The 15268-nt window shown below is 40.0% G+C and overlaps 1 protein-coding gene across 4 annotated transcripts in view; it reads right to left on the bottom strand.

Annotated features, from left to right (window-relative positions):
- LOC128867717 (probable multidrug resistance-associated protein lethal(2)03659) overlaps window positions 1–15268 on the bottom strand; it is a 29734-nt gene that overhangs the window by 868 nt on the left and 13598 nt on the right. For all 4 annotated transcript variants that reach the window (XM_054109169.1, XM_054109178.1, XM_054109186.1 and 1 more), the window contains exons 3-10: window positions 10472–10557; window positions 6342–6501; window positions 5898–6270; window positions 5103–5839; window positions 2974–3819; window positions 2391–2905; window positions 1536–2314; window positions 1056–1472 (exon numbers count right to left, since the gene is read on the bottom strand). In XM_054109169.1, the coding sequence (XP_053965144.1) occupies window positions 1056–1472; window positions 1536–2314; window positions 2391–2905; window positions 2974–3819; window positions 5103–5839; window positions 5898–6270; window positions 6342–6501; window positions 10472–10557 (3913 nt within the window). The remainder of the gene's footprint in view (window positions 1–1055; window positions 1473–1535; window positions 2315–2390; window positions 2906–2973; window positions 3820–5102; window positions 5840–5897; window positions 6271–6341; window positions 6502–10471; window positions 10558–15268) is intronic.

Below are 15268 nucleotides of genomic sequence, written 5' to 3'. Positions count from 1 at the left end.
AACAACAATCTCATCTGGCCGCAAGCTAAACAAACAGTCAACGATAGAGGAAAGTGGAAATCCTTGACTTTTGAACTATGCGCCTCATAATCGGCGCTTAAACAAGCAATAATAACATTTTTCTTTCCGGGACCAAATATTTCAGACGCTTCCACGGTAGTCGGTTCTGCGTTATCGGAATGACACGGATTTATATTCGGTAGCAGTTAAGCAATACTTCTCAAACTTCGAGAATATGTTATGCTGTTACAACAATAATAACTACACTTCGGGAAAAACTAAGAACTATTACTGTATGATACCTACATTTTTTCTATGGACCGGCTCACGGTACCAGACTCTTAGACATATCGATTGGATGGTTTTTTTTGACAGATCAGGCGTGACTACTTTCAAACTAAATACATAATACTTTTCAGTATTCATTGACATTTTAGCATGGAAAGATTTACGTTTACAAATTGTACAATTCTAGTACGAAATTCGTCGCTCTGTTCATGGCGCGCTCAGGTCAACTTATGGTGTACATAACCGTTCAACGATGAGGCGATTTTTTGCTTAATGGCTACGTCAATAAACGAAATTGCCATATTTAGGCGGAAGAGCAACCCGAAGCTGTTCAAGAACAGCCATTACATCCATTGAAAAAAAAGCCATTTGGTGCGGCCTATGGGCTGGAGGTATCATCGGCTCATATTTCTTCAAAGACGAGGCTGGCGTCAATGTAACAATGAGTGGCGAACACTATCGCGCCATGATAAACGACTTTTTGATGCCGGAAATTGGAGCCCGTGATCGCCACAACATTTGGTTCCAACAAGGCGGCGCTACCAATGACACCGAACAGAAGCGGCTTGGTGACGATAAGAACATTGTTGTCCTGCATTAAAATTTACTGAGGAAGTTGGGATCAGTTAAATAATCTGAATCCAGAAGGGAGCACAGTAGATCTTTGCTAAATCTCCTCATAATATTATATTAATAATAAGTCCATCTATTTGACTCCTCTTTTAGCATAATTCATTTACATATAAATAAAATTATAAATATTTTACCTTTCGTGCCACCATCAGCAGATTTTCGAAAGTGCTGTTCCCAGTTTGCTTAACCATGTCGTAGAATACTTTAGTTTCACTTTCAGTTAATAATTCAAATGGTGCGCCGAATTCCACGGCTCGTCCCGCATCCATGACCAGCACTTTGTCCGAGTCCATTACTGTGTGTAGGCGATGTGCAATTGTGAGAACCGTGCAATTCTTGAATTTACTTCTTATTGTCAGTTGTATGAGTGCATCAGTCTGTGGATCTACATTTGCCGTCGCCTCGTCTAGCACCAGAATTTTGTTTTCACGCAGTATGGCGCGTGCCAGACACACCAATTGTCGTTGGCCAACGCTGAAATTGGTGCCACCTTCCGAGATTCTGCTCTGTAAACCACTTGGCAGGTCAGCCACAACATCCTTCAGTTCAACCTAAAACCGAAACGAAATACAAAATTTAAATCGTTTTTTCCTCTCAACAACGTTTTCGCTTACTTCCTCAAGCACTTCCCACAATTTCGCATCGGCGTATTCATCGAATGGATCCAAGTTGTAACGCATTGTGCCTGAGAAGAGCACTGGCTCTTGTGGAATAATAGAGATTTTGCTACGTAAGTCGTGCAAGCCCAACTGCTCAGTATTTCTCATGTCTATGATAATGGAACCTTCATTGTAAGATAGCCGAAAAAGCGCATTGATGAGTGACGACTTGCCGGCACCAGTGCGTCCCACAATACCAACTTTTTCAGTGGGTTGTATCTCAAAGCTTAGTGATTTTAGCACACGGTCAGACTTGGGATCGGGGAAATAGCGCAGACTGAGTTCGTCAAATATGATTTTACCCTCTTCGGGCCATGTTTTAGGTGGCTTTTTGTCAGGTTTACTTTCCAGTTCTCCTTCAGGCTCAATTTCTTCATAGTCTACCATACGCTCGACACTGGTCATGCAGTTCTCGAGCTCAGCGGATTGGCGCATTCCCCATTGTACCATGCCTGTTAAGCCCATAGCCTGAGTGACGGCCAAGCCAACGGCGCCGCCATTGTCGGGCGATAAAATAAAGAAGCTCAGTGTAATAACAGCTATGTAGAGCGCGCAGAGGCAGTCCAGCCAGTAGCCAAAGGCGCGACTTGTTACCAAAAACATGTAGTAGCCCGAACTGTGCAAGTCCTGGTAATTATCAAACTCACTTATTAGCATTTTTTGAGCGCCAAATGCGCGTATCGTCGGTAGGCCGTTAAGTGAAGCACTCAGGTGGGAGTAGATTGGGGAGCGTGCTGGAAGAAATAAAGCGGTTGAAGGATATATGTATATGTATCTTTTTTTCTATGTAATCCATTGTAAACAACTTACTAACTGCTTCCAGACGTTTCACATCACGGGAGGTATTTAAATAAAATACACGCATCAAATAGAAAACGAGCGCCAAGACTGCTGTTGCAACCAGACTCACTGGGTTCGCAATCGATATGACGATAACAATACCAAATAAGCTCAGAAAATTCTGTATGACATCCATCATGACCCATGGCAATATCTCATCCACTTGACCCAAATCCTTTGCGAAGCGATTCAGTATACGACCTGAGGGGTTCGTGTGGAAGAAGTACATCGCCGCGCGTGTAATGCCTCGATACATGGCATTGTGCAATTCCGTCGAGGAACGCATGGCCATGGTGAAGAAGAGCAAACTGCGACCGAAGGAAAAAATGATGGTAGCCAAAATGATGCTAAAGAATATATAAATGTCCACATAGTCAGTGTTACTGTTCAAGCGCAAATCGGATGTATCTGTACCATTGACAGCTGCGCTCGCAACATCGCGCCCCTTCTCTTGACTAACTAATTGTTGCTCATTTTTGTTTACCCTGTAGAAAAATAAATACGAAAATAACATTTGAGTAAGTCCAAAAAAAAATTCAAATTACAAACTTACCAAAGCGATACATAAAAGTCACCAGCGGACCCCAATACCTGCGCTGCTATGCAAAGAAACATAGTTACTGAGAAGAGGAGATAGCCGTCGCTGGCACCAAAATACTTTTTATATAATCCCCACCCGATTTTGCCCACCTCACGGCTCTCCTGCACTTGCAGCGATGAGTCAGCTTCCTCAAGCAAAGACTCTGCCACTGATCCATCCAATGTGGCAGTACTGTTCTGACGTTGTATGTGCTTTTGACTTGATGCGCTCTTCATTTCAGCAGTGCTCTCGTTGCCATCCTCGTTACTCATATCTGGTGCCGTCAATAAATTTGCAAAGTCCAGACCAGTACTGCGCATTGAATCATAGGTGCCCACAGCGCTGATCCTACCTTTATCCATGATAACGATGAGATCGGCATTCTCCAGGAACTGCAGTTGATGTGTTACCAAAATAACAATGTTTCTACGTAGAAACCCGCGTACGCATTGGTCAAAAAGATGTCGACCGACGTGTGAGTCTACCGCGCTCAGCGGGTCATCCAACAAGTAAATGTCGGCTTTACGGTACACAGCTCGTGCTAAGCTAATGCGCGCCTTTTGTCCGCCCGAAAGTGAGGCGCCACGTTCGCCAACAATTGTCTTGTCGCCGAAGGGCAGCAGCTCGAAATCGCGCTCCAAAGCACATTTCTTCACAACAGTGTGATAACGGTTCTTGTCCATTGGTAAACCGAAAAGTATGTTTTGGCGGACAGTGCCGGTGAACAGCCAAGGCTCCTGAGAGGCATACGAATAGGAACCGTTCACAGTAACAGAGCCCGATTCGACGGGTAGTTCGCCAATAATGGCTTGAATTAAACTGAGAGAGCCGAAAGTTATAAAAAATAATACGAAAAATTATACGAGGGCGGTTCAATAAGTACCCGTCTTTGATGACAGAGGGCGTTGCTGAGGGAAGTTGGTGTTAGCATCGTGTGCTGCCAACAGATTTCAGACTGATTGATAGGTTAGTTTGGATTTGGCAGCTTTACGAGTAAGACGAGTTTCGTAATTTTCGCTAAGATGAAAAAAAGCAGTATCGTTCGGTAATTTGCTTTTTGTTTTTGGATGGGAAAAAATTAGCCAAGTTGGATACTGTCTATGGGGACGCTTCATCATCTATGACCACAGTTAGACATTGGTTCGACGAATTTAAACGTGGGCGAACATCCTTTTTTGATGAGAAGCGATCAGAACGCCTGGCAGACGCGATTACCGAAAAAATTACTCATGTTGGACAACAAGCAGATGCGGCTGTTAGCTTCGAAGCAGTGTTTGACGCAATTTAAGGAAGATCAGAAGGAGTTTTTGAGTCGAGTTGTCACTGTTAATGAAACCTGGATTCATCATTATACCCCAGAAACTAAACAACAATCAAAACAATGGATTTCTCTCGGTGAATCTGCTCCAAAGAAGGTCAAGACGGTCCCATCGGACCGGAAAGGTCATGGCCACGAATGTTTGGGATGCAAACGGCGTCTTCCTCCTGGATTTTTTAAAAAAAGGAAGAACGATAACGGGACAATATTACAGTGAGTTATTGGACCGCTTTCACTAAAAATTAAAGGAGACACTGCCGCATTTGGCGAAAAAGAAGGTGCTGTTTCACCACGACGAAACATTCATCCGGAGTTGTCGCTACCAAACTGCACGAATTGCTGCCGCCCCTTCCCCGTATTCACCCAATCTGGCTTCCTGCGACTTTTTCTTGTTCCTTAACATGAATTAATGGCTCGCGGGAAAACAATTTAGTTCAAACGAGGAAGTCATCGTCGAGATAGAGGCGTATTTTTGAGAGCTCGACAAATCCTATTTTTTTATGGATTGAAAAAATTACCGGATCGTTGGACTATGTTGAAAAAGTGGACTATGTTTGAAAAAAAAATCTAAATCGTTTCTAACAAGGGAACTTATTGAACCCCCTACGTATTTGATATGTTGAAAAATAAAAAAAAAATAAAAAAATGGTGTCTTCATTTCTAATACGAGTACTTATTGAACCCTCCTCGTATGTGTGTATGTAAATTGCCTATTTAACAATTAAAGAAGTTTAAATAAATTAATTCCTTTTCGCAGGAACTGAAAAGCTAACCTAGAATCTACCTTGATTTCCCAGAACCCACTGGCCCAATAACTGCGACTAACGTTTGCGGTTGCACGTTCAAATCAAGATTGTTCAGGGTGTATTCCGGCACCGTAGCATCCCATTTGGCCATCAAATGGTGTATCTCAATACTGGCTTCTTTGGGTGTTAACTCTTGCGTTGATTGCGTCGACTTTAGATTCCCATTCAAGTCATCTACTCGTTTGGTTTGATTGTATCCACTTTCCTTATTCCTCAGGCGATCGCCAATTTCATCATACAACAAATATTTTTTTATACGTTTTAAGGAAACGAGTGTCTCAGAGATTTGCTGGATGCCATTTGGAAAGGATACAACCATTGTGCTGCGCAAAATGCTGTAAAAAGCAGTGACTACGAAAGCTTTTTCTGCAGTGAGAAAGTTTCCCAGAAGCACAAAGGTCACCAGGCTGACAAAGACGGACACGCGTGTCATAAACATGGAGAACATTTGTATTGTGCCGGCAATATAATTCTTTTTACGTACGACGTTCATTTCTTTGCGACGTGCATGCTGCACCATCTTGCCAAAGGGTTTCTCCCACGCGTACATTTTGATCACCTGTATGCCCGAGATGATTTCGTTCATCATGCGCACGCGCTCGTCAGTGCGCAGTGCCGTACGCAAACGCAGTTTCGACGTCATTCTGCCAAGATATAACTGCAGTGGCACAAAGAGTAACATGGCCATGACACCGAACAGCGACGCCACACCTATCTAAAAATTAGACCGCAATTTATTTATAAATATTTTATGTAAGCATTGTTACACCCACCTCTCTATACAGGAGAACAGCTACAACGGCTATCTCTATCGGACCCACCCATAAGACGTTTACGTGCATGATGGACGTGTCCAGCCGTCCCACATCGTTCGATATCAGATTCACTACCTGGCCAGTTGTGGTGTCGCCTAGGGCAGTTTTGTTCAAGCGCAACGCCTTCCGATAAATTAAGTTGCACATGGCGAGGCGCACTTTCATGCCAATGTGTTGGATGCCCAGCATATATGGATGCCTTAACAATACGTTTACAGCGTTGAAGACTATCACACCCATAGCATAGAGGTATGCGATGTACTTATCATCCTTATTGGAGGGATTCGCATAATAATTGACCAAGCCACCGAGGAACAGCGGTTGTGTCACGCTGTGAATACATGTGATATATTTTATGATTTTTTGTTGTTGTTGTTTTAAATATTATTTTTCCAGTTTTACCGTAGTCCGATTTCAAGTAGGAACAAAAACCCTCCTAAAGCTGCAAAACGCAATCCAAATACCCGTATCACAACTAAAAGCAAACTGGGTTCTTTATTTTTGCGTCGCTTCCTCTCGAGCTCCGCCTCCCAAGCTTTATTCAATTTATTACCGAGCGTTTCTGGAAAATAATTTTAAAATTTGTAAATATGAGTACGACTATAAGCATTCTCAAGTTCAGAAGTACCTACGGGAGAAAATAAAAAGTGTGTGAAATGAAGTTGGAAAAGGGCGGGATACTTTTTATTTACTACTGCGTGATTACTAAATAGGATATTGACATCATCGGCCTTAACAACCTCGCTGTTAGTTCTGCCTTTTCCAAACTGGATAAAGAAGCAAAGCGAATGGGCCTGGACCTTTGCACGTTGGCAACGGCGAATATCGCAGGCGATGAAACGATGAGCTTTACGACGACATAGACATAGCGCAGCGAATAAAGCTCCAGCGACTACGTTGGCTGGGTCATGTCGTCCGAATGAATACAAACGCTCCGGATCTGAAAGTATTTGATGCGGTACCAGCTGGTGGGAGTAGAGGAAGAGGAAGGCCTCCTCTGCGTTGGAAAGATCAGGTTTAGAAGGACTTGACTTCTTGGTGTGTACAATTGGCACCGGTTAGCACGAGAAAGAAACGACTGGCGAGCTTTGTTAAACTCGGCCAAAATCGCGTAAGCGGTTATCGCGAAAATTAAGAAGAAGAAGATTTCTAAATAGAGCTTTTCACCCCGAGCTCGTGAAAGTCGTATAAATTATTTCACCTATAGTCCAGTGAACTATTTTATCTACAGCAGAGGCGGCCTCCGTAGCCAAATGTATTGGTACGTGACTACCATTCGGAATTCGGAGAACGTAAGTTCGAATCTCGGTGAAACACCGAAATTGTAGGTAGCTCCCTTTGTGGGAGCACATTAAGACCCACACCACAAACAGCAGGAGGAGCTCGGCCAACCACCCAACAAAAAGTGTGTAAGCGTCAAGTACAGGCCGGTTCACTTGATTAGAGGCAATAATTTTTATGGAAGAAAATGGTTCTTAAAGCAAGCGTATTTGATCTAGCAAACCGAGGTTTTTTGATAATTCAAGTGAAGATTGTACTCTGCTCGAAAATAAATATGTATCAAAATATTATTCCATCTAACTGCATTTCGCAGCAGTAAAACTTCAGCAGCTGTAATTCTGCGCCCGATTTATTGATACAATGGAATAAAGGCAAACCGAATAAGAAAAATCACAATAAATACAGGAAATTTTCTTTTTTCTTACATTTATTGTATTGGGTATGGGAATAAGTTTCCACCCTGCTAAAAGAGGTGTCGCTTCTGATACTATTTTTTGTTCGCTCTAGTAATATACTGGTGATTTGAAGATGTATTTGTGAGGTCTTGATCGCAGTAGTTGACATTCGTTTAAAGCGCATAGATCCTTTTTAATCTGACGTCAAAAATGTGCTTCTTTATTACCTTTTAAAGAAAAGTGCAGCTGAAACGTGTCGTATATTGATCAATATTTAAGGTAATCACGCTCCATCAAATACAACTTGTAAAGAGTGCAACTTCGACGTGAGTGATAAAGATCGCGAAGGGGCACCGAAAAACATCGAAGATATTCAACTACAATAATTTTGGATGAAGAAGCATGTCGAGCCCATATCATCAAGGGTCTAAAGAGTTGGATGTTGACAGATCAATCATCGGTAAATGTTTGCACGCGATAGGAATGGTTCAGAAAGCAGGTAACTGGGTGCCACATGAATTGAAAGAGAGGGATATCGAGAGACGTTTGGTGACGTATGAGATGTTGAGAGTTTGGTGACGTTAAGAAATCTTGCCTCACCCGCCGTATTCCCCAGACATTGCACTTTGGATTATCATCTGTTCCGATCAATACAGTCAGCCTTTATTGGAGAGCGGTTCACTTCTTACGAGAGCATCGCAAATTGGCTCAATGAATGGATCAAGACAAAAGAATTTTCGTCAGAGGAATCCGTATGCTATCTGAAAGATGGAGTAAAGTTGTAGCTTCCAATGGCACATACTTTGCATAATATCATGTATTATTTCATTGTTTAAATGATTCGTAACTTTGGCTAAGAAATAACGAAAACTTATTCGTAAATACATTGATGAATGGGTTTGTACAAATTCTCCAGATAGCCTAATGAAATTTCAGACCAGGCCGTTTTAATGATTCTAATTAAAGCATTTTTGTCTTCAAATTGTTGCCCATTCTTATAAACCTTACGAGCAAGCCATCCGCATAGATTGTTCAGATCTGGGGAATGTGGTGGTTATACTAAAGTTTCAAAATTTTGGGATGCAAACTAAGTTCTGACCACACTTGAAGTGCGCACAGGTGCATTATCCTGTTGAAAGGTTCAATTAATAGGTCCAAATCTTTCACGAATTTCGAAGGAGGCACCTTGTTTCACGTAAGGATAAACAACGTTTGGACTTCAGCCAATCTTTTTGGCAATTTGGTGATTTGACCATTTTCTTCCCTCTGACAGACCATATTCTTCCACAAAAATTATTGAAATTTGTTCCAAATAGCCCCAGTTCAAAACTGATTAAAAAAAATTAAAAAATAAAAAACAAAAAATATATTAATAAAAGTAAAAAAATAATAAAAAAATTAATTATTTAAAAGAAAATTAATAAAAATAAAAATATATATATATATATTTATGTATACTTTTAAAATTACTACAAAGATATTACAATAAATAAATCAATTATTTAAAAGAAAAAAATTTATTAAAAATATTTTAAAATAAAAATATTTAATTTTTTTTTGTAGTTTTCTATACTTTCAAAATAACTATTAGGTGCGCAACTAAGTTCCCGCTGTTTTTTCGATGAAAATACAACTTTATTCTGAAAAAATGTTTACAACTGAATCATTGAAACTATTGCCAATTGCTGGCTACTACTTTTTCCCACCTTTCTGGTAGATCTCGTGTACTGTCGCGGTGAAACTGTTTATCTTTTGAGGCTATCCACGGATCAAGCCATTTTTTGATGTCATCATATGAAGGGAACTGCTGGTCAGCTAGACCATGTGCCATAGATCGGAACAGGTGATAATCGGACCGCGTAATATATGGCGGGTGGGATAGGATTTCCCATTTCAGTGTTTCCAGGTAGGTTTTTAACGGGTTTGGCAACGTGACACCGAGCGTTGTCATGCTGAAGAATCACTTTTTCATGCCTCTCTGCATCAATTGAAGATGATACTGATCCCCAGTGATGGTTATGCTTGGTTTTAATAGTTCGTAATAAATAACACCAACTTGGACCCACCAAATACATAGCACAACCTCCGCAGCGTGAATATTCGGCCGAGGCGACGACGTAGAAGCATGACCGGGCAGTCCCTATGACTTTCTTTTCTTTGGATTGCTGTAATGAATCCATTTTTCATCACCCGTCACGATGCGATGAAGAAACCCCTTCCTTTTTTGCAGCTGGAGTAGTTGTTCACAGGCGAAAAACGACGTTCAACATCCCTTGGTTTTAACTCATAAGGAACCCAAGTCCCCTGTTTCTGAATCATTCCCAAAGCATGCAATCGCTTGGAAATGGATTGGCGGGAAACTCCTAATACTGAAGCAAGCACTTCTTGCGTTTGACACGGATCCTCATTGAGAAACGCCTTCAATTCAGCGTCTGCGAAGGTTTTTGGCCTTCCTTCCCGCAGACGGTCGTCAACATTAAAATCACCGTCTTTGAAGCGATGGAACCAATCTCTGCACGTTTTCTCACTTAAAGCAGCATCTCCATAAACTTTTTGTAGCTCTCGATGCGCTTCGGCTGCCGTTTTTTTCGAATGAAAGAGGAAAGTCAACACTTCCTGCAAATGACGATTATTCGGCACAAACTCAGACATTTTCACAAAACCAAGAGTGTATGATACCAAAATAAAATCACTAATGTGTCGAAGCAGTTTGTTTACCATATTTCTAAGCTTGGTTTATGATATTAAGCTTATGTTAGAATCGACCAGCACACACTGCTGGCAGCATCTACATATTGACAAACAGCGGGAACTTAGTTACGCACCTAATACAAAGATATTTTATTTTATTCTCACCTGATTTGTGTTCTTTTAGCGCTCGGTAGAGATCCTTTTCATCTAATGTCTTTTTGCGTCCTTTGAAAAACATCGGAAGAACGAAACTTAAAAAAAATATGACAAACAAATATTAATAGCGGTGTTTATGACAGCAATGTTGCAGAGTTATTTTATTTAATAAAACTATAAAACTAATTTATTCTTATCAAATAACATTTCGCACAAAAGCAATAAAGTGTTTTACAAAGCATAAGCAATTTTTTGTGCTGAGTCATAGTTGCCTTTTTTTCTGAAGCTACTCAGTTACTCACACGTTATTTGATGCTGATACGATTTTTTTGTAGTGTTCATATTTCATAATATTTTGCGAAAATGGGAAAATATTAAAAATAAATAAAATGAGAAAATAAAAATCAATATACAGGGTGAAGTCCAAAATAAACAAGACTGGCGTCATAAAAATGTTTTTGATGGCGCTATTTTTTTAGTGAGTTAGTGCGTTGGAAATTGCATCCCTAGCTGACTTCCAGTGAATATACGGGCCGCCAAAAATCAGTAATCATCGCAAACTCCATCGAAATTGTTCGTAAATTTATCAAAAATTAACCGAATTTATCGTTGAAATTCAGGGAATTGGAGTTGAGTATCTCCAGAACATTGATTTATAGCATTTTAACTCATCATTTGGGCTTACGAAAGGTGTGTGCACGTTTCATTCCACACAAGTTAACTGAGGTCAAAAAATTGCTCAGAACTCAACATTCAAAACACCTCATTAAAGAGCCTAGAAAATACGAGAACTTCCTTTACAACATTGTAACTGGTGTTGAAACGTGGTGTTTCCAACATGAACTTGAAACTAAGCGTCAAAGTGCCGAATGGAAGGCCCCAGACGAGCCACCAGCCAAAAATCGCATTTGGAGAAGTCAAAAGTCAAGTCGATGCTCATTTGTTTTTACGATTCCAAACGAAATGTCCACAAGGAGTTCATGCCAACGGGCCAAACCGCCAATGCAATTTTCTATCTTGACGTTTTGAAGCCTTTGTTGCATCGCATTCGTTGAATTCGCCCTGAATACCGCGAAGGTGAAAGCTGGCGCTTATTGCATGATAATTCACCATTTCATCAATCCGGTCTTATGACCTATTTTTTGACTAGAAATCGCATTTTAACAATTAATCACTCACCGTATTCGCCTGATATGGCTCTCTGCGACTTCTACCTATTCGGAAAATTGCATTTGGCCATGAGAGGAAAACATTTTGCGTCCGTAGACGCCATCCAAAAGGCTTCTACCGACATCCTGAAGGACATTCCGGATTCCGATCAATGACTTGAAACACTCTTTCGAAAAGCTTTTAGATCGCGCAAAACAGTGTATCGAGGCCAGAGGGTACTATTTTGAATAAATAAATTCGAAGTTATCAGAACAAACGTCCTGTCGTTTCTATTTTAGCTCAGTCTTGTTTATTTTGGACTTCACCTTGTATTTACTTTGAAATTGAAAACAAATATTTTTGTGATAAGATAACAGTATTTGCGCTTCCTAGAATGTATATTTACATATCTAAATGATTTAATTTTTAAATTTTTCACCCATGTGTCAAGATACGACTGAAGTTCTGCTGATGGGATAATGGATCATTACATTATCGTATAAACAATGAATCTGAAATATTTTAAACCACAATCGAGACAAAAAGAACTTTAAATTTCTCTCTACTGATGTTAAAAAAAGTTCATGTTCCGGAAATCATCATAAAACATCTCATCGATTCTTACTATCAAGTTACCACCTAGGTAAAATTTACGAACGGTCTGACCAAAAGCTTCAATATAAATGCACGAGTACATCAAGGCTCAGCTTTAAGCCCTCTTCCATTGAATCTGGTGATACAGTTCCTTAAGCGTGCAATCCACGACAATCTCCCTTCGCCACTGTTGTACGCCGACGATGTAGCCCTTCTCGTACACGAAAGAGCCATTCTTCAAGAAAATCTGAACCAGAGGGTACACACCCTCGAATCTAGCAGGTTACGAATAAGCAGCACAAAAAAAAATAGAGTTCTCTTTTGACGCAACGAGTTGCGAGTGGCCAGTCTTTACGATCGATAACGTCCCTAGCAGAATAGTGAATATCTTTAAATACTTGGGTTCGCATGTTAGTGAAGATGGTACTTTCAAGCGAGAAATCGCAGACCGAATTCAATGCCAGTGGCAAAGCTGGAGAGTAGTTTCAGGTGCTCTGTGGGGCAAGAAAATACCACAAAAGCGAAAAGGTAAAATTAAAAAAAGCCTCGTGAGTGGTGAATCTTTTAGTTCGGACCTTGCTCTTCAAAATGGCCTACAGAAAATAATCCATCGCCAGGCTCGATGAAAACGATTGGAGAGCGCCCATCTGCGGTTACAGCGGCCCAAACTTTTACCTGCAGCGAGTGCTGCCTCCTAGTGGCCAATCGATGACTCAAATTCTAGTATCAACGGTCTGTCAAATAAACCCTATCGGTTTGGGAGTGTACGAATTGCTCAATTTGAAAAATTTACTCGCCAGAAAACACAATGTGCGGAAATTTACCGCTTTCGGCCAAACGAATTAACTCCTTTGCTCTCTCAAGCCTCACTTGTTGCTGCTTCAGTGTGAGATGCGCCTTTTGAATCTTGTAAGGCTTGACTTTGAGATCATTTTTCAGTATGCGGCGGATGCTACGGCCAGATATTTTCAGTTCTTTCGCCATTTGATTGGCACTTCGTCGGGGATTTCGCTCAAGTCGTCAATTTAAAATACCAAAATATAGCGAGAAAGCAAAAAGTATTAACCATTTAATAAAAAGCGGTGCGGAACAAGTTACTATGATTGAAGAAAAATAAATTTGTATAACTCAATTAATTGTATAAAACTCACCAAAATTAAAACAGTGCATATTTTCTATTCAAACTCGTTATTAAAAAAAGAGTAAGTACAGATTGACAGACGTGAAAAACATAAGCATCTCGAGCATTCAAAGCATGAATTTAAACTTTAAACAATGATTTCTAAACAATGATTTCCAACCTGGTTGACTTGGGTCAGAAAGAAGTATTGGTCCAATCAAGTTGAAATTTTTACAGAAGTTATGCACTTAGTAATATGACCTACGATCATTATTACGAATTAATATTAAACCCTTTTTCAAACAATTAACGGTGACAAAGTAGTTAAAAAATTTCCAAGTTCGCCACTTTTCATTTTTTTGTCACGTTGCATTTCACGTCAAAGCGACAAGCCCACTTTTTACTTATGACTTATATCAGACCAGCTGGTTTTATTATTCAAAATAAACCAAAAAAAAAATGTTTGTAAAAGTATTATATTTACGTTTAAAAAGCTGAAATGAATAAAATGAAAAACAAAACAAAGTTCGTGAGAGAAAAATTAAAACTTTGGTACTAACCCCTATACGGCTAAGAGTATTGTACATATGTATATATGTATATTATTTTCCATGCTGCTCCTCAACGCATAAAGTGTGATAAAATACGCCATGCGCTTAAACTACTTATGTAGGTCTATGTGTCTCTATTAAAGCTAACAACAACATACTCGTACCATAATAATCCCTGCCATCGTCATTCACTGACAGCGAGTGACTGAATTTATTTTAGCTCTGATAAGAAGTCATAAAATTACTAAGTAATTTGAAGTGATTCTTCAACAGCACAATAAATATATGCAGTAGGTTCTGTTTTTATGCGGTAGATACGTTCCGCAAGAAACAGCATAAAAAGAAAACAGCATAAAAAAAGCTACTAGTTCTATAGTAAAACTATAGATACGTTTCAAATGCTAAAACCGCATAAATCTGAAATAATGTAATAAAATCGCATAAAAAAGGGCACTAGTCCCATATTATAACTATAGATACGTTCCATAGACCGCATGAATCTGAAATAATTAAATAAAATCGCATAAACAAAATATTGTATTTTTGAAAATTATATCTTTATTTAAGAAACGTCAGAATCGAAAAATAAATTTAAGTCAGAAATAGAATCAGACAATACCCACATGTTGCGCGTTCGTTTAGGATTTGGCGTAAAATCACTTTCGTCACTTTAGGAAATGTACTCGTCTGATCTAGATAGTTATGCAGGCGGTTCCATACTTGTAGGGTTAGCATTTCTGATGTAATCTGTGATGAGTTTTTGCTTAGCTGGTTTAGAATCTTGTTTATATGTACAATTCCCGATAGGTCGACATGCATTTTGTAATTAAAAAAAAAAACCGCACTATTTCAAAACCGCATAAAAAAAGCCGCATAAAAACAGAACCTACTGTATGCGTATACACATATGGCCATTAAAATAGGTACGCTGCCATTATTGTTGTTGTTGTTTTAACAGTAATAGAAGCCCCGTCAGTGTAGAGTGTATCACCGGTCGCCTTCGTCTGGCTCATCTAAAAGTAGGCCCAGGAAATATGCTGTTTCGACTGGTTGGGTCCAAAGGGAGAGGGGTGTTAGAAGAGTGGCCTTTAACCGGCATGTGAAAAGGTGGTTAGTGTTGTGCGGGGTGCCTTCACATACCGGACATATGTTTGGTATATCAGGGTCAATTCTGAATAAGTAGGAGTTTAACCTGCTACAATATCCAGAACGTAATTGCGCCCAATTTATGCGGGTCTCACGGGGAAGCTGGAGCTCTTCATCTGCTATAGGTGGTGGTTGGACTCCGATTACGGCATTCAGTGGACGGGAACTTAAGAAGGTGGTGACGGTCACCCGGTGAATGTCGTTTAATGACTGTCTAAACACTGTTTGGTCCAGTAGATTTCTGTC

Source organism: Anastrepha ludens, chromosome 2 (assembly GCF_028408465.1).
Source record: "Anastrepha ludens isolate Willacy chromosome 2, idAnaLude1.1, whole genome shotgun sequence".
In the NCBI taxonomy this organism is placed as follows: domain Eukaryota; kingdom Metazoa; phylum Arthropoda; class Insecta; order Diptera; family Tephritidae; genus Anastrepha; species Anastrepha ludens.
Note: the sequence above shows the minus strand (reverse complement) of the source record. Positions and strands in the feature narration are given on the sequence as shown.